The 18,945-nt window shown below is 41.9% G+C and overlaps 2 protein-coding genes across 2 annotated transcripts; one reads left to right on the plus strand and one right to left on the minus strand.

The window, feature by feature from the left end:
- Positions 1 to 1,593: 1,593 nt before the first annotated feature.
- Positions 1,594 to 9,316, plus strand: LOC5506408 (zinc finger protein 91). Its single transcript, XM_032374789.2, has 5 exons — positions 1,594 to 1,833; positions 2,750 to 2,870; positions 4,620 to 6,183; positions 6,677 to 6,872; positions 7,440 to 9,316. Exons 2-5 carry the CDS (start codon positions 2,760 to 2,762, stop codon positions 8,959 to 8,961), a joined length of 3,393 nt encoding a protein of 1,130 aa, XP_032230680.2. The 5' UTR covers positions 1,594 to 1,833; positions 2,750 to 2,759; the 3' UTR covers positions 8,962 to 9,316.
- A 698-nt stretch (positions 9,317 to 10,014) lies between these two features.
- On the minus strand, positions 10,015 to 18,497 carry LOC5506387 (caspase recruitment domain-containing protein 9). The gene is made up of 8 exons (XM_048719942.1): positions 18,084 to 18,497; positions 15,964 to 16,002; positions 15,414 to 15,694; positions 14,848 to 15,072; positions 13,499 to 13,654; positions 12,450 to 12,631; positions 11,825 to 12,095; positions 10,015 to 11,183 (listed from the first exon to the last, which is right to left on the minus strand). The coding sequence occupies exons 1-8, from the start codon at positions 18,373 to 18,375 to the stop codon at positions 10,251 to 10,253; spliced, it is 2,379 nt and encodes a 792-aa protein (XP_048575899.1). The 5' UTR covers positions 18,376 to 18,497; the 3' UTR covers positions 10,015 to 10,250.
- Positions 18,498 to 18,945: the final 448 nt, after the last annotated feature.

The following is an 18,945-nucleotide window of genomic DNA, read 5'->3' on the forward strand; positions in this document are numbered from 1 at the left end:
ATAAGGAAATGACCAGTAGGGGCGCGACTGTGCCCCCCCCCCCCCAATATTGTCAAAAATTATAAGGAAATGACCAGTAGGGGCGTGGCTGTATAGTATGCGTCGTCATAAACATTAATTAAACAAATGCCTTCCTTTTGAGTCCCCAATATATTTATCTCATGTGTAGTCCCAGAAAATATCCATACCCCCCCCCTCTCACTATGGAGGGGGTCGGAGATATGACTCCCCCACCCCTCTGGAATTTTCAACCCCCCGGAAAAATATGAATACGAGTAAATGTTAAGGAAAAAGGGCATTTTACCCCCCATCTCTCTCTGAAAACGCAAAATGACCGCCAACTAATTTGTTACGAACAAACCTTTCGCTTTTATAAAAAAAATCGAAGATTACTATCTTCTTATATCGAAATTGATCTGATGATAAAATAAGAAATGTTGTGCACCATCTCGATCTGATTTAATAAGCGTTTATGCACAGTCCTTTAATGGTTGAATTGAAGTGTTCAAAAGTCAAAAGTCTTGCAGTTGTATATAAAAAGGTTTTCTTGTTTGAAAATCGCTTTGTTTATGTACGATGGAGCTAAAGAATCTAAATTCTTTTCGAGGTAGGAATAATGCCTCTCTAAATAACAATAAAAAGACTGTTTGTGTTTTAAAAGTGATGTAATTAAACTACGACAAGTATTTCAATTCTTTTTCAGATTTGATTTTCCGCGCGCTCAAGGTTTGTTTACACATCTTCCGAAATTGTCTAGAATAAGATTTCTCCTCTACGATGATATTTTTAGAGATAGGCTTACTACTGTATACTTTTAGTGTGTTTTTCTTGATAGACACGGAGGTCTGAAGGTTATTAGTCCTTTTTGCTCAGGGAAATAAATTATTTTTGTGCTTCTGTGGAATCTTGAAAATGGCGCCTTTGCGAGTGTGATCCTCTCGCTTACAAAAACGCGTGAATTAGAACTTTTCTATCCGGTAGAATCTTGAAATAAAAACCATTTTGCACACCTCCTCTCCGGAAATGTGTGGAAATGGCGTGGTTTAGGAGTATTCTAGCTCAGCCGTTTTATCGTAAATAGTGGACAACAGTCCATTCCTTAGCGTATTATCTATAGTATAGATTGCGACAGCTTTGATTATTACAAATTGCGACAATGGTTTATTACAAATTGCGAAAGCTTGGGTTATTACATCCTTTTTAGTCCATTGAATATGGTGTCGTAAAAAGAAATTCTTACCCCTATGAGATAGAAAATTGGTTTGATAGAAGGAAGTTTTTTACCCTAAGAGATAGTTGAATTGAAAAAAACTGTAAAAAACCTCCTAAGGAAGTTTTTGTAAAAATGGAAGGATTTTTTTTAACCTTTTCACCTATTTCTTATGAAAAAAAGCTAAATTACTACAAGACCCACCCTCGAAGGATTCTTAAATGGAAAATTTAAGCAGTTTAAAAAAAAAATCCGGTCTCAATTTTATCCCAAGAGGCAAAACAAAACAATTTAGTACAAAATCTAGTGTTCCCCCTCCCCTCCCCCCATCCCCCAACTTTTCTCCTTATTTCTCCCGTGTGACATTTAGCCTGGTCGCTAAGACACAGATGAGCTCATCATATGCAAGATGATCGCTTTTATTCAGATGCGAGATAACAGAGAGCAAAAAAACCCTATGTGTTCAAGGCCATTACACCGATTGCACAATAATCTAGATTAGCCCACTATCACAGCCTTTCGAAGTCCCCTACTCTACAAGAAAATTCAAGCGAAAGTCAGAAGCCAAGATTTCCATTTGACAGAAAACCCACGCTACAACAGTCAACATAAAGCAACGAGTCGTAAGTTGACATGTAAACAGAGAACCGTGCTCTAGTTCTGGCCGCGAAAACTCAAACATTATGTTTCTTACTAAGTCAAACGTGGCGTTTATACGAAGAAAATCGGTTCTAGATGTTTTTAAATGCGTAATTGTAGATGATTATGTTCGGGTTTGAGGGAAATAGAATTTATGATTATGATGGTTGTCATCTTTATCAGAGATGGTCTGAATACGTGGAACGATCGGCTTTGTATGCTTCTGATTCAATCGAAAACTCACCTTCTAAACTCACTGATTACGATTCTAGAATACCTTCTACACAGTCCTCACGAAAGTCATACTGAGCACACTCTTTTTCGAGTTCTTTTTACCGGGAGAAACTATTTCTCTAACAAACAGCTAAATTCGATTAGCTTTGCTGAATAATTTGAGTCGCATTCATAAGCTTCGGGCACGTTTTCGGGTAGAATTTCTAAATTATTTGAGTCCACAAAAATGCGCTTAAATAAAGAAATCGAGCGTTTTACTCGTGCTTTCTTTGCGCTGTTTTTATGTAGTTCTTTTAGCTCTTTTGAAACATTCTTTTGTTTAACAACACTGTTCCAAGCCGTGTAGTGAATCATTTGCATGCGGGTTCAACGCTTTCGCTGACTGATAATGATTGAGATGCGGGATAAATAAATATCTAAATATCTGTTTTGCAAATACAGAACATAAGAAATTCGCTGATTTTGACCCCTTCACATTCTCTGATACATTTTCGCCGTAAATATACCTTTTCAGAAAATAAAAGAAAAAAAACTTTTGATTCGATAACAGCATTAGGTATGGTCTTTGTTCTTAATTATGACACATTTAAAACAGACGATATGTCAATACATATACTAAACTTGAGTACAAGTCTTAAGAATATTGTCTTGCTGTTGTATTTCCAGGGTCCCAATTATGAGTTCTGATTCTGAACAGCTGTGTGTTGTGGATAGCGACACAGGCCAAATTCTCTACTACTTCAATCCTACCACAGGAGAAATGAAATGGGTTAATCAACCTCCCAAGGTAATATTGACCATCTGTTATTTACATTTGTTCATTACCAAAACCATCATCATAGCCACCTTGATTATCATTATCTTTATTTCCCTCATCATCATCATCATCATCAACATCATCATCATCATCATCATCATCATCATCATCATCATCATCAATTCCTAGGCTAAATCATCATTATCATCACTTAAACCTTTATAAATATCTTAATGAAGAGAAATTAAAAAAAAATAGGTAAATTCACTAGGATGTTTTGAAAACTGAAAAGCTGGCTTCAAATTCCAAACAATGTTTACTCTGTTATTTTGTTCTTCTTATCATTAATTCTTTTTTAATGATTTTAACAATCCCCCACTGCAGTCCAGGGGGTGCACCTCACCCCCCCCCCTCCCCAAAAGGGCAGAAGGTCCACTTTCGGTTTTCAAGACATGCTATTTGTAGAAAAAACTATAAAGCATAAGCCAGATCACCCTGGTATGTTTATGTAGCTATATCAGAAATAAACGTCCCGTGGAGATACTGCAAAGGCATAAAAAAAATCCCTCTGTTCTTTTGGGGGTGTTTTTGGTGGGAACGCCCCCCCCCCCCCCCCCCCCCCCCCCCCCCCCCCCCCCCCCCCCCCCCCCCCCCCCCCCACAACCTCCAAAAAAATAGCTCCTTTATTATTTTCGGATTCCGCACCACAAATGATTATTTAAATGAATGACTTTAATGCTCCCTTGTTCTTCTTTTTACCAAGGAACTTTTCCTAAAACATGTTTTCAGGCTTATTTTGTGTTCCTTTGATCCTGAGCATTTCTTGCATGAAATGGTTTGAGAGGGTGAATGTTTGGAAAGAAATGAGCATACCTGTCAACCTCCGAAAATCCCAAGGCGTGAGAATTTTTTGGGTGGAGGGGTGGGGTGTAACCATTTTTTTTGTGAAAAGGGGTGGATATACCCTTGCAAGTGTTTGCTGTATAGAAAGCTCTCATGCATAAATCCACTTATAGATCTCACAAGAGTGTTACATAAATTGTGCTACACAAGGGAATTATTGCTTTAATTATTTTAATTAAAAATAGGCAAAGTGTTGAATTTCTATAGAAAGATTTTTCGGAAGCAATAAAAATGAATATAAAGTAGGAGATCTGCTGCTCAATGCGGGAGAGCAAGAGAAGGGGTCCAGAATCTTGAGACTCCTGCCTAATGCGGGAGAGTTGACAGGTATGAATGATCCCTCAACCTGGCATTACTGGCTGAAAAAATTCAAAAATGCAAAATAAATTTTACAAGATCAAGATACTCAGGCATTATCAAGGTGACCAGTATGATAGGAACTGCTGTGCGGTCATAGAATGACTTAGGATCTTAGAAAAGGTAAAGAAGGAAAGAAAAAAAACAGATCAGCAAACATAACTCAAGTTGCAAATAGACATTAAATTAAATGGATTATTGCATTGTATTCTACTGCAGCTGGGAGAATTAATTTCCCAGCTTTTATATAAAACTAGATTAATGATCCTAGCTTCTTTGTTTCTCTCACAAGTTTATGCATGTTTGAATATCTAATAATAATGATAATGGTTAGATATTAGTGGTTTGCTTATTTCCAAAACAAATATCTATGTTAATGGTAAACATGCTCTGTATGCAAGAAAAGGCTGCACTCTCTTTTTTTTAATTTATTTTTATTCAGGACTCATTGTTGCACAACCTTTCTAGTGGGAACCAGGTGTGACGCTCAATTAACCTTTATTTCTTCTATATACACAGGAATTGGAAGTTTCAAAAGATTGCAGCAGTCAACAATCCGATTCACGAGCAGATAACAGCTTCACCCCAACTGATGATGCTGTAAAGCCTTCCATTGATGCCTCCCCAGGGAACCCCCCTACAGTCCAAACTGCATCTGGAGTAGTTCCCAAAGAATGTTCAAACTTTATATCTGGTGAGGTGGTGACAGTACTTCTTGAACCATCCCCCAAGAAAAACAAAGACAACGGTTCTGCAGAACAGAAAAGGGGCAAAGGAGCTGAGAACAGTTCAGATGGTTCATCAATATCAGTATTTCAGTGTCAGCATTGTGATAAGGTTTGCAGCAACAAAAGACAGTACGTGAAACACCTAAGGTATCACCAAAAGTCTTTCAAACACAAATGCCCTTGTTGCCCTGAGAAGTTCAATGACCCATCTAGCTTGGCATTGCATGTGGCATGTCACGTAAAATCCAAAGGGTTTCTATGTGGGCAATGTAACAAGTGTTTTACCTCTGATCGCCAACTAGCAGAGCATATGGTTCAACACTCCGGAATCAAGCCATTCATATGTCATTTTTGTAGATCTGGTTTCACTCATTCCTTAGCTCTATCAAGACATGTTATACTCCATCTTAATGAACAGTCTTGTCGGTGTAATTACTGCAAAAAGTCATTTAAAGGCATCAGAGAGCTTTCAGTTCACATCCTTACTCATATGGACTCCCAAAAGTCTCAAACTAGAGGAGTGGCATCGGATTGTGAATTTTCCAAAAACAGTTTTGAAGGTGAAAGTAGCCTGAAGCATAACACAGAGAAATTTAATCAGCCAAGAACCCCAGCTAAAGTCCCTTCCATTAACCCACTACAGCAACTTCAAGCTTTGATATTCAAGGAAACACCATCATTCGAGAGCCGCACCAGACAGAACAAACCACCACCGTTGTTGGCTAGTAACCAAGTTAGTGTAAGAGCAGAGCGATCAGACGTTGCTATGAAGGATGTAGCCAAATGTAGTCAAGATGGTGAAGGGGTTGTTGGTCCATTAAAACAGCTGCAACAGCTAGCTGGCGGTAAGGCAAGCTCCACCAAAAAACATCAAGAAAGGCAGGTAGCTATGGTTGTAAACCTATCTGAAGTCTGCAATGGTGTTGAAGCCAAGCCCAAACATGATAGTCCGATGGATGGTAATCCAAGCCCTTTGCCTCAAGGGGCACATCCTGCTGACTCTAACAGTACTGATGGTGCGGGAGACCTTAAGATCTTGAGATGTAACAAGTGTGACAAGATCTTTTCAAGTTCGTCGGAACTCGTCAGGCATTTCCACCATCATATGGATGTCTACCAGTGTACCAAATGTGACAAGACCTTCGCGCGGGAGTGTGAACTCAAGATGCATTTGATAATGCATGATAGCAAACCCACCCTGACCTGCCCAAAATGCGATAAGACATTCATACACTCGCACGGACTCAATCTTCACCTTCGTGTCCATACTGGCGAAAAACCCTTCACGTGCAAACACTGCGGCAAGGCGTTCGCCCACTCTGGAAACCTTACAGTCCATCTGCGCACGCATACTGGTGAGTGTGTTTCACCAGCAAGTTCCATCGTGTGACACGATTCGCGAATAAGGCTGCGAAGCTACAAAAAAATTTTCAGTATAATTTAATTTCTTGAAATGTTTCTCGCTTTTTATTCTAAAAGAAGCTAATTATGATCGTTTTAATGTAAAAATTGAATAGAGGTATTTGAACTTAAATTTTGAGCATGCCTTTACGCCTCATTTTTCAGGCTTCCTTTTTTTCGATAAAATCTCCTTAGAAATAATGGCTCGTGCCTAGCGACAAAATTTACTTAGGGAGCCACCATAGCTCAGTTTTAAGGCTTCGGTTCTCAAACCAAGGAGCAGGATTTCAATTTGCAGAGGAACGGAAGTCCGGCAAGCCTCTCTACACCGATGAGAGAGGGTTTGCAGACCTGTAGCTTCAAAGGCGTTACAATAGCTGCATAGTTTTTTTTTTGTGATATCGAGTAAGGCTTCGCTAACATTTCTGATGCCATTGCTCTTCCCAGGTGAAAAGCCGTATCAATGCGAATACTGCCACCAGGCGTTCAATCACTCTAGCAACCTTAAGAACCACATGCGCCTGCACACGGGGGAAAAACCGTACAAGTGCCGCGCATGTGACCGCACCTTCTCGCGTAGCTCGCATCTTCGCAACCACGTGATCAGCCACAGCCTTGGCAAGACCGAGACTCCCATGCACAGGTGACGATGGTGGTGATGGTATTGGTTATAGTTATGGTGATGGTGATAATTATAGTTATGATGATATGATAATGATGGTAATGGTGCTGGCGGTTATACGATGATGATTAAAATGATGACTAAGGTGGTGATGGTGATGGTGAATGTGATGGCGATGGCGATGGCGATGGTGATGGTGATGGTGATGGTGATGGTGATGGAGATGGAGATGGTGATGGAGATGGAGATGGAGATGGAGATGGTGATGGTGATGGTGATGGTGATGGTGATGGTGATGGTGATGGAGATGGTGATGGTGATGGTGATGGGCAGTTGAGGTGATGATTGTGGTAATCGAAGCGATAATGATGCAATACCATTTTCAGGGGTGACCATGCCCCACTCGCCTACATACATTGTTCAGTGTCATTGGTCATTCCCGATGTTCAGAATCAAAGCATTACCGAATAACCCGAAATGAGAGCCCAAATAATGCCAAGAAAATCGAGGCTTAAGTCAATTATGAGGGTAGTGATGGTGACGTTGATGGTGATGATAAGAGCTTAAATGATGCTTTCTGCTTTACAGATGCGAGGTTTGCGACAAGAGTTTCCCAGAGCTTGATCTTCTCACAGAACATCTCAAAACTCACAATGACATGCGCCCTCACCAGTGTCGCTTCTGTGGCAAAGCATTCACAGTGCCCAGCGGTCTTGCTGTCCACTTGCGTACTCATACTGGCGAGAAACCTTACCGCTGTGAGTATTGCAGTCGTGCGTTCAGCCACTCTAGTAATCTTAAAGTACACGTGCGCACGCATACCGGTGAAAAGCCTTACAACTGCCCCACGTGTAAGATAACGTTTGCCCGGAGCTCAGACCTACGAAGACACGTCTATCTGCAGGGATGTTCGCAGCAAAACAAGAATATGGGGTCACCAGTCGTGAAGCAGGAGCAGAAGTATGCTGGGAATAACAATGAGATAAAACCACGTGACGGAGAAGCGAAGGGACTGGACTACTTGTCACGTGATCAGCATGCCACTGGGCCAAGCGGAAGTCAGGAAGCCATCACACGAGTTGATCCGGTGATAGATGGACTTGGTCGAGAGGGAGAGGAGCATCCCTTGCCACTTAAAAAGCGACGACGAGATTCAGTCCCAGTCTTCTCCGAGGATACCACAGGTCGCCCAACCGAGGGATCCGCTCTTAGCAAGTTACGTCCAGAAGACAACATGAAGGAGGGGGTCAGCTCGTCACAACAACCACCCGCGTTTTTGCTGTCAACGCTGGCTCTTAAGCCGCGGGCTCCACAACGAGAGGAAAGCGATTTGCGTGAAATGCACAAGGATCAATCTACGAGACCGGAAGTGGTTTCATCGTCCCAGGGGCACCCTAGACCAAACTTCCGCAAAATTGCGTTACACAAAGAAGACAGTCCTAATGCAAGACCCATTCCCTACGACTCTACATCCAAAACGAAAGCCAGTCCTCCACAGCTTGTGTCAAACAGTGAGTCTCTTGCAGCCCCCTACCTCACTTTCCCAGAGGCAACATTACACAAGAAACCCAAGCCTGAAGAGCTAGGGATGTATTCTAGCCAAACACCGCCACAGAGGAAGCCCACACACAAGGATGAAGCAGAACAGAGAAGGTCCAGTCCTCAACAGCCCATTACACATAGGGAGCCCAGTCCTCAACAGTCAATGACACATATGGAGCCCAGTCCTCAACAGTCAATGACACATAGGGTGCCCAGTCCTCACCAGTCAATGACACATAAGGAGCTCAGTCCTCAACAGTCCATGACACACAGGGAGCCCAGCCCCCAACATTCGATGACACATGGGCAGCCTAGTCCTCAACAGCCGATGAAACACAGGGAGCCCATAGTTGGTGCTCCAAGTACTCAGGAGCCTAGCCTGCACAGGGATCCCAAATCACACCGCGTCGTTCCTGATCCTCGTACAAGTAATAAGGAACCCACACCACAGGGGGAGTCAAGTCAAAGTGTGTCAAGCCCTCAAGCGCCGACCTTCGACAGTGAGCTTATCATCGAGACATCAAGTCTGCAACCCTTGCAAGCTCTTACAGAGAGTATCCATTTCTAGAGAACCTAGCTGACTGAAACCGAGAACGGATTTAGAATCTGATTTGTATAAACGGTGAATATATTTCTGAATACTTGTTTTTAGCGCACTAGCGCTTATTTCGAACTTATACAAGTGTGTAAGAAATTTTATTGTTATTCAAAGTTTTACTATTTTTATTATAGATGATCTCATTCGATCATGTTTTTGATTTTACAGAATATATTAATAGTTATCAAAAAAAAATTTCTCTCTTAGCATACCTCCTCAAACATCTGTTAAAAGACTAAATTATTGTAAATGCTGAGTCTTTTGTCTAGCTCGTTTCCCGGAAAACAATAGGATCCATAATACATCAAATAAAATGTTCATTGTTGCCATGCTTTGATTATAATAGACTTTTATCATGCTTTAATATCAAAACTGGTACACATAATTAGAGTTCCCTAGACAGGAGCAAAAATGGCAAAATTAAAATTGTAAGGTTGTGTTAGCTTTAATTTTGTTTATATTGCGCACATTGCGGTTTTCGTTTCCAAGACGCAGCTGGATTTTGGTGACAAAATCCATTTCGACTGCAAAACAATGAGATAACGCTGAGAAGCACCAGGCTCAAAAAAATCAAAAACGCAAAGCTCAGAAACAATTTGAAGTCAATCGCTCGTTTATCGGTATTTTCATGGTGAAGGTAGCTGGGAAGGCAATTTATACGATTAGGTCGTTTTTTTGTGACCCAAATATAGCTGTGACATACAGAATTGGAGGGATTCTAAGGTCATGATTGACGTCTAGTAAAAAAACAAGTTGAGATTCGTAAACGAAAGGCACGGGTGCACGTGTGACTGAAAAAAATATAAGCATGTTTTTATGGGGGTTTTGTTATTTGATATGTTCATGCTAAAACCCTATTTTCCTTAGTTTCGTGGAAATATACAAAAAAACAAAAGTGATTGCTTTAGAATTTTCAAAGCGTTAAACAATTCCGGCACCTCTCCAGATACATATATACATATGTACAGATATTGTGGATCTGCAGTTTCGGGAAGCTTTGGTATTTCTCGATTTGACAGTAAAAAATATAAAATCTATACCATAAAACTTTATAAAAGTATGAAAATATAATTTTGGCGTATTATTGCTTGAACTTCGGATGAATTTGCTAACTGGTCTCTGGCTTTCTAAAATCACTAAATCGGACTCTGGTTATCTGAATCAATCTGGCTTTCAATCAACCAATCTGACTTTTCAACACACGAGAACATAACAATGTTTAAAAGACGCGCGCGCCTTCTTTCGTCGGGAGCTGTATCTCAGCTTGTCTTCGCCAGGTTTGTTCCATTGTCATGCAGCACTCGAATCGTCGGCTCCGACTGTCGGCGAGTCGACTTTTTCTTCATCGCCCATGCTCTCTGACGAAAGTTCAGCGGTTTGTGGATGAGGTTATTATAGAATGCGTGTAGTTCATTTTCCGTCATTCCTAGCGCGCCTTGCTCGGGCCGAAGCTCCCCCTCGGATCGCGAGCCTACCAAAGGGTTCCCACACTCGTCGGTTCGCACCCAGTGAAACGAGTTGTCGATATCGGTGGAATCGTTATCGTATAGATCGCTCGATTCTTCTTCTAGAAGTTCGTCATTCACAGCATGTTTCACCTTGTTCCCGTTTAAGAGCAACGCCGAGGTGGAAAGGCTTTTTGAATACAGATGAGGTCTACTTTTTGGTTTACTTACTTCCGGCTTGTCTTCTTCCACTTTACAATCGTTTTCAGCCCCGCTGCTTTTGGAGCCTTCACTACGCGGGCTCGCTCCTTCTTCGTGGCAGTTTCTACTCGAATTTGTCGACGTCGAATCGAGGCTATGCTCGTTTCCAGTGTCTTGTGTGGTTGTCCCTTCCGCAGGGCTTCCGAGTCCATTTCTCCCTAAGGACCCCCCGAACATGCACTGCAGCGTTCCATAGGAAGGGACGGATTTGAAGACCATTTTGCCTGCTTGAAGGAGATCCGGGTTTGTGTCGTCAGGTTTTGTTATTAGGGCGCGGTCGAGGCTCATGACTTTGACTTGGGTTTGTTGTGTTCCCGCCACGCGCTTGCGAACGCTATCTATTATAGCTGTCGTGGCACGACGGTCCGCCCAAGAGAAGCCCTCCAGTTTTCCTGTAGGGGAACCCTGTGGACTTGACGCCTCACTTACGCTCTCGTATAGTTGAGTGACGTCAATTCTATCCTTGATGGTATTAACTTCGTTCAGCTTCAAGACAAAGATTATATTCATATTTAATAACCTTTTTTCTATTTTTACCACTATGGAAACAGTGACACAGTGATCACCAAAGCAAAAGTGTTTACCTAAAAAAAGTAAGCGACAAAGGCAACATGGTATACACAGTCATCGTATGCAAGGCGTGGCAGGGGTGGGGCACTGAGGCCAGGTTCTCCACCACGCCCCCCCTCCCCCCTCAAGCCTCCCCTCCCAATGTTTTTATGTTTCTGTTTCATTTTTCTCAATATTTAAAGGCTACACCTCTCAGAAACAAAATCAGGCACAAACGTCTGGGAAACAAAAAAATCACATGCACTCTATTCTTCACAGAACTCCCCCCTTCTTCTCTTTTCTCCGGTCCGCCTCTAATTCAAGGTCTCCATTCAATCTTTTGATGAACTGGACGCGCCTGCTTAAATACTGTATTCAGTCATGTAGCAGCCCGCTCGTAAGGCCTAACGTAAATGGCTGGATTATATTGGATTTTACACCATTATATTGTTTTGTTTCCCATTGTTTTGTCTGTGGGGCATTAATCCAATGATATGAAATTTTCTGAGAGCTGCTTCACGACCCTAAATATTGCTAAAAATGAACGAAATAGATAAAGGCTGTAAGTAAACCCTTACGTGTTCGCAGCTCATCCTCTCCGCCTTCTCTCTGTCGTCATGCACACGCAGCTTACTCTTCAACTCCTCGATCTCAAGTTGTGCGGCTGCGATCTTTCTTTGCAGCGGCCTCAGCTCGTTCAGCGCCTTGTCGTATTTTTCCTCAAAGTGTTTAGTGTGTTCGCACTGTCGCGTGACCATGGCGTCGCACGTCTGGATGACGTCATGGTATTTTTGTACAGCCTCGTCACGCTCCTTCTGGGCATTGTCACGCTCTTGCAAGGCTTCTTTTCTGCAAGTGGTAAGCATAATTGAAAAGGGTTTTTTAAAGTATTTAGGCGCGTAACTAGGATTGGTTTAGAGGGTACGCAGTTATGGGCACCATAAAAATGGGTATTATATGGAAAAGCATAGTATTAAATAAGAAATGAAGATTACTTAAAAATAAACGACCCACTTTTTGGCCGCCAAGGGGGAAGGGGTGGGGAAGCGCACTAATGATGAATAAAAATAATATTTAAATATTTAATATTTCAATAATAAGGTAGCTTCCGTTATTGGGTTTTCGTTTTGACAGCTTAGGTTATTAGGTATTTGGGCCTGGTTCTTCGGTCTATCCCCATCTCTTGTTTCCAGTTCCCTGCACCTTGACTCAGAAAAGAAATCCCGCTGTTTCCTGTACTCTTTGATACCCTCCTCTAACTCGTCATTCCAGTTTTTCAGATCCGCTGTTGCAATTTTATTTAGCGACAAGTGAAGCTTTAACTCCTCCACATTCTCCTTCAGTTTGCAATTGTCTGCCGCCGCGTTCACGAAGCTTTGCTGTAGCTGAAACCACGAGGAAATATAAAAATTAGCTTCCAGTGGCTGAAAATAAAATTAAGCCATGGCGATATATCCAGTAGACAGCGATTCCTTGTTAGTTATTTGTCTGTTTGTTTTATTTTTAACTGTTTTACTCCCCACTCCTCTCCCTGTGAACACATGCTTGACTCCCCACTCCTCTTTCCCGTGAATACTTGTTTTAGTCCCCACTCCTCTCCCCGTGAATACATGCTTGACTCCCTACTCCTCTTCCCGTGAATACCTGTTACACTCCCCACTCCTCTCCCCGTAAATACCTGTTTCACTCCCCACTCCTCTCCCCGTGAATACCTGTTTTACTCCCCACTCCTCTCCCCGTGAATACCTGATTCACTCCCCACTCCTCTCCCCGTGAATACCTGTTTTACTCCCCACTACTCTCCCCGTAAATAACAATTTTTCTCCCCACTCCTCTCCCCGTGAATACCTGATTCACTCCCCACTCCTCTCCCCGTGAATACCTGTTTTTCTCCCTACTCCTCTCCCCGTGAATACCTGTTTTACTCCCCACTCCTCTCCCCATGAATACCTGTTTTTCTCCCCAATCCTCTCCCCGTGAATACCTGTTATACTCCCCACTCCTCTCCCAGTGAATACCTGTTTTACTCCCCACTCCTCTCCCCGTAAATAACAATTTTTCTCCCCACTCCTCTCCCCGTGAATAACAAAATTTTTCTCCCCACTCCTCTCCCCGTGAATACCTGTTTTACTCCCCACTCCTCTCCCCTTGAATACCTGTTTTACTCCCCACTCCCTCCCCCGTGTGTGTGTCTATTTTACCCCTACTCATATTTCAATGCATCTTTTTTTTTTCTCATACCCCCTGCGTACCTGTTTGTATTCGTCAGTGACAAGATCAAATTTTGCTTTGAGCGCCTCGGTCCAGTCCTTTAGCTCGTTCAATTGGTTCCCAGACTCGTCTCGCTCGGCGATCAACTTTTGATTGACAAACTGGAGCTCCCTGCATTGCTTCTCGAACTCGCTAACCTGCCGTCAATTACAAGAATCTTTGGCTTTTGATCACCGGGACGAACATTACCAGTAAGCGGTCTTACAGCCAGACAAAGTGCTGTAATAAACCCAAACATGTACCTCTGACTTTACTATAATTTCTTCCCTGGGTCTCAAGTCTCGCGCATACCATCACCCCACTTAACTATTCTACCCCCCTCACTTGGTCTAACACTTCTCTCTAATCCTATACACCCCTTTCTACGCTTATTCTCAATCTTTACCCGTCCTTCACTTTTAATGCTCTTGGTTACACATATACCGTTACCCCGCCTCTCAACTTTTCTATCCCCTTTTCTGATGGGTCTATCTATCCCCTTTTCTGGTTATCTTAACCCGCCCTTACCCTTTCTACGCTCTTTCTTCTGGTCTCAAATAACCAAGCTTAACCCTCTCCCCACCCCCCGAGTCTTACGGTTCTTGCCTACTTTTACCACCCCCTTTTATTTTCTATAATCCCTTTCTGGTTCAAAAGATTCTTGCCAATTTTTACTAACTATCTTACCCTTTCTATTGCTCTTCTGGGCCTTTCATTGTTAGCTTAGCTTTACCTACCTTATTTCGTTTCTATCCCTTTACCTTACTTAGCTTACCCTTACCTACCTTATTCCGTTTCTACCCCCTCTCTGGGCCTTACATTGTTAGCTTACCTTTACTTACCTTATTCCGTTTCTACCCCCTCTTTTGGCCCTACATTGTTAGCTCACCTTTACCTACCTACCTTACCTACGGTTTCTTTGCTCTCTTTCAGGGCCTTGGAGCATTGCTCACCTTATCCCCTCCTTTTATCAACCTCTGATGGGTCTTACGTTGTTTGCTTACCTTTATTTTCCTTTTAACTTTTTTATCCTTTCTCTGGGCCTTACTATATTCGCTCGTCTTTACCTCTACTCCCTCCACTTAAACTTTTTATGCTCCCTGTCAGGGCATTGCTTGTTTCTTCCCTCCTTTTACCTTTCTATTCACCTTTCTGGTACTTACGATTATATCCTTACCTGTACTTTGCTTCTACCTTTTCTATGTAAAAATCTGGAGTTTGCGTTTCCTGTTAGCATTTACCACTTTGTTTTACCTTTTCTATCCCCCTCTTTGGATCTTACCTTTTTCGATTACCTTTACTTTCCTTGTCTATGTTCAAATCTGGAGTTTGTGTTTCCACATTTTCTTACCTTTTCTATGCTTCCTTTCTGGGTCTTAAGTTTCTCGCTGAGTTTTATCGACTCACGGCGTTCATGGTCATAATTCCTGGACAATTCCCGCCACTCTTTTAGCAGCTCATTGTGCTGTGTGCGAAGGTCTTCCTGGACTTTGCGCATCTGCTTCGCTTCCTCTTCTGCTGTCAGCAATTTCATTTGTAACGCGATAATAAATGTATTCCTCTCGCAGATAATTTGCTGCACATATAAAATAACAAAATTTGAAGCTAGGTTCGATCAGACACCATCAGTAGAAACCATTAATCTTCAGAGCATACTTCAAGAATATATCGCAAGTGTATACGTGCCGAGAAATGTATAAGAACTCGCGCTCTGATTGTCTTGCTATCATGACAGTATAACAGTATAATTTAATTGAATTTATCATCAACTAGGTCACCGTGCTACCTAGCGATAATTGACCAGTGGGTCCTTTCTTATAATGCTTTTTCCAAATGATACCGTCCCCCCACACACACACACTCAGCCAAACCTATGTACGCGCCTTCAGGTGTCCAATACCTTCCAAGTTCCAATACCTGTAGGTTTCTTAGCTGTACAGTAACGGCCTCGCTAAGTTGACTGGCGTTCTTGTGCGCCTCCGCTACGCCCGCCTCCGTGTCGATCATCTGCTTCTCAAGGATCCCCACTCGCCTGTGTTTCGCCTCCAGGTCTGTGGAGGCCTGGTCAAGGTGCTTGCCAAGTGATTGGTTCTCTTTGAGCACTTCGTGATAGCGCATGGCAAGGTCGTGGAAATCGCTGATCGTCTGCTTCAACTGACCGCTTAGGATTTCGACATCAGGAATATACCTACAATCCGCTGATCGAAAAAGGTGTAGAGTCAGAGCAGATATATAACAAAATACGTTTTATACGGTGTCGCAGACAAACAATAGGGTGATTTAGATCCACGACGCCGGCAAGAGGACGCCGCCTCGCGCACGTTCGATTGCGCGCGCATGCTAATTTTTGCCGGCGTGAACGTAAAAAAGCATAAAACGCCGTATGAGTTGGGCCTGGTACGAGCCACCGAGTAATTTGGCAATTTGGCATAATCAGCAAGCTAGCATCAAAGGGTAATCGGCTTACCTAGAGTGAGGGTCATGTCGTTATACAGGCTACCTGGATCTGTAGGTAAAGCAGTAGATGTAAGTAATTAAATTAGAACTTTCGTGCACGGGAATAGCGAAAAGATAAATAGGCGGTATCCTCGGGTTACATTGAACCCTCTTTAAGGTTACCAATTTAAATTCCAAATATACATACTGTTATAGAAGCCGGTTCCACTTAGCCGCGAGGGTTATTCTTAAAGGGGCAGTCGCACGTTCGTTTCAAAGTGAAAATACACCGTGGAATCTTCATTACTTGAGAGCCAACTAGACGGCTGAAAGAGTATATGTAGATGTGAATCCAATTGCATCTCGCCGAATTTACTCACAGTAAGACAATCAAACATCTTTCAGATGGTGTCCAGTAGTTTTTCTCTGTGCTGGGTTGGTGACGGTAGCATTCTTGAAAAATACGGCGTCTGCCCCTTTAAGTTTTAATGTGACTAAACTTGCCAATGAAATCCCGACCTTCTTCGACCCCCGTCTTTCAAGATGTACACCGGGTTCGAGGAGAAGTCGAGTGAAGTATTTCGAGGCTTATCCGGAATGTAAGGCTCTTAAAGTCAGAAACAAGAAGCGCATAGCTTGGGAAGAGGTTGCCCGAGAAATGGGGTTAAAACAAGTTTTCATCATGTTTTACTGTTTGTTCTCGTAGAGAAGTTCCATTTGTTTGAATACACCCTTTCAAGCGCGGATCCAGGATTTTCAAATGGGGGGTTGAAGATGGCCGGATAGACGCTATAACTTACACTGGTTCTTGGTAGGTGACATAGATCTAATAATACATTAACCCTGTATTGGATTTGTCGCGTCAGCAAAGTCAAGCAGGCGAAGGCACATGGACAGTACCTCCCGTCCCTCAGACATTTATTTTCTTCATATTTTAGCATATTTTTTTCTTACTCAAATACAGGGGGTAGATATCCACCCAATCCCACCCCCCACCATCACCCCCAACACCACCACCACCACCACCACCCCCTGTATCCGCCCCTACCCTTATTTATAAAAGCCTTTCTTGAGTCTAGGTGACAGGAGTTGTTTTTGTGACCTTTTTCGAAGTAAGATCGGCAACAGCAAACGCTTTTCTACGTCTGCAATTGGATCAGCTAACGATATGGTTTGGCATTAGTGAAATCTGAGTTTGTGGTTGCGCTTATCCACAACTCGTTTTCACTAGAAACATAACCCTTGCGTCTGCTCTTGAGCTTGCTTGCATCACTAGTGAAAACTAGGCTTTACTAGCCATCCAGTCCCTCGCGACTAAGCTAGGACCGCCTGCAGCCAAACACCCCATTTGGCAACTAAATACGACGAAGAAAGGTCTGCATTTTTCTACTTTGCTTTTGCTACGGAAGTCCGAGTGATAACAATGATTTCGGTGGAAAACCGAATTCCTAAATACGCTTCCTACTCTACCTGGTATTACAAGCTCTCCGGATGCATTTTCGCGCTAATTAATGCGTGTTATTCAATGTTGAACCGAAATCTTTGTCTTGAGAACAAATAACTACATAAACAATCAAGTAACAATTCATAAAAACTTTGTACGCCATAATAAAAAGATCCAGATAAAAATAGCATTTTTATATTGACAGCTCAAAAAAGCGCATATACTTACGAGATTTAAGAAAATTCACAGCTAATAAACATAAACTGAATCTCCTTCGAGCTTGTTATATCTGATAATTTAGTAATACAATTACGTTTGTTGACACTTTTGTCATTATTGTTGTCATCTCGTAATTTATACACTAAAGGGTCGCTATTGTAGTGAAAATTATGAAACTCTGCTATAATAACTGATAGCTAAAATGTGATATGGTTTAAAGTTTTTCGAGCTTTATTTCGTGTCATCTATTTTAATTTGAATTCCTCTTGTAATAGACCACTAGACGATTATTTATTAAACACACGATGATTACATACTTTATGAGGATCATAAGTAAGATAAACTGCAATATGGTTATTTTGCAAATCATTAGATAAAATTCATTGTATTGTTTTGCAATAAAAACTTTAGCCAGGTTATTTGTATGCCCGATACGTACTATGAGAATGCGACCCCAAGCATAATCAAGTTTCACATAACGTACTTACTAGCTTTTTTTCCAGTTATCTTCTCGAATAAATCAGGATTCTGAAATTGTAATGCATCCACAAAAATCAAGACAGCATTATTTCCTTTTGTCTCCAAAATATCCAACAATTTGCCAGCTTTGTGTTCACGAGTTTTCTCCGATAAAACCAGATCACAGTCACCAGCATCAAAAATTCCTTTGCTCCTAAGATAGTCCAATAATGAAGTACGATCTAGGTTCAACCGCTTCACTATTTCAAACCTCGATTCCTCAATTTTCAGATTGAAATCTGAATCTTCCTCGTTCTCCATTGTTTTTTCACTCAGCTCAGTTCGTAGTGTGGTCTTGTTGTTGTCCAGTCGGAACGTAGTTCCAAGTGTATACACGGTTGCGAAAGTGCTAAGATGATCTGATTGGCCAAGAACTCGCCCAGACAGACGTAAGGAAACAAAGACACGACACTTTGCCTCAGATATTTGTTCAAGGATATTGAAACTTGTTTACCGAAAGTTGTATAGAGGAAGCAGAAAATAGGTAGTGAAAGACAATCCCATCAATGCTATTTTGAAGTAAGTTTTGGTTTCGACTCTATTTTTGCTCTGTTTCACCCTTTTGGAATTCTAAAAAAGGCTATAGAAATTTACAGTATATAAATCCGAGTGTTTAATATGTGCATTTTTAATGTATTCTAGTAATGCCGTTCTTATTTATTTAGTATTTTAAAAAAGAATGTAAGCTTAGGGGTAAATAAAAGGAGGCTTTAAAAAAGAGTTATTTCCTTATATACTGGTCATATCCTTATATATATAAGGAAATGACCAGTAGGGGCGTGGCTGTGCCCCCATTGTTTTCTTATTGTTTCTGTATCGTGCCCCCCCCCC

The sequence above is a fragment of the Nematostella vectensis genome, chromosome 12 (assembly GCF_932526225.1).
Source record: "Nematostella vectensis chromosome 12, jaNemVect1.1, whole genome shotgun sequence".
NCBI classification, from domain to species: domain Eukaryota; kingdom Metazoa; phylum Cnidaria; class Anthozoa; order Actiniaria; family Edwardsiidae; genus Nematostella; species Nematostella vectensis.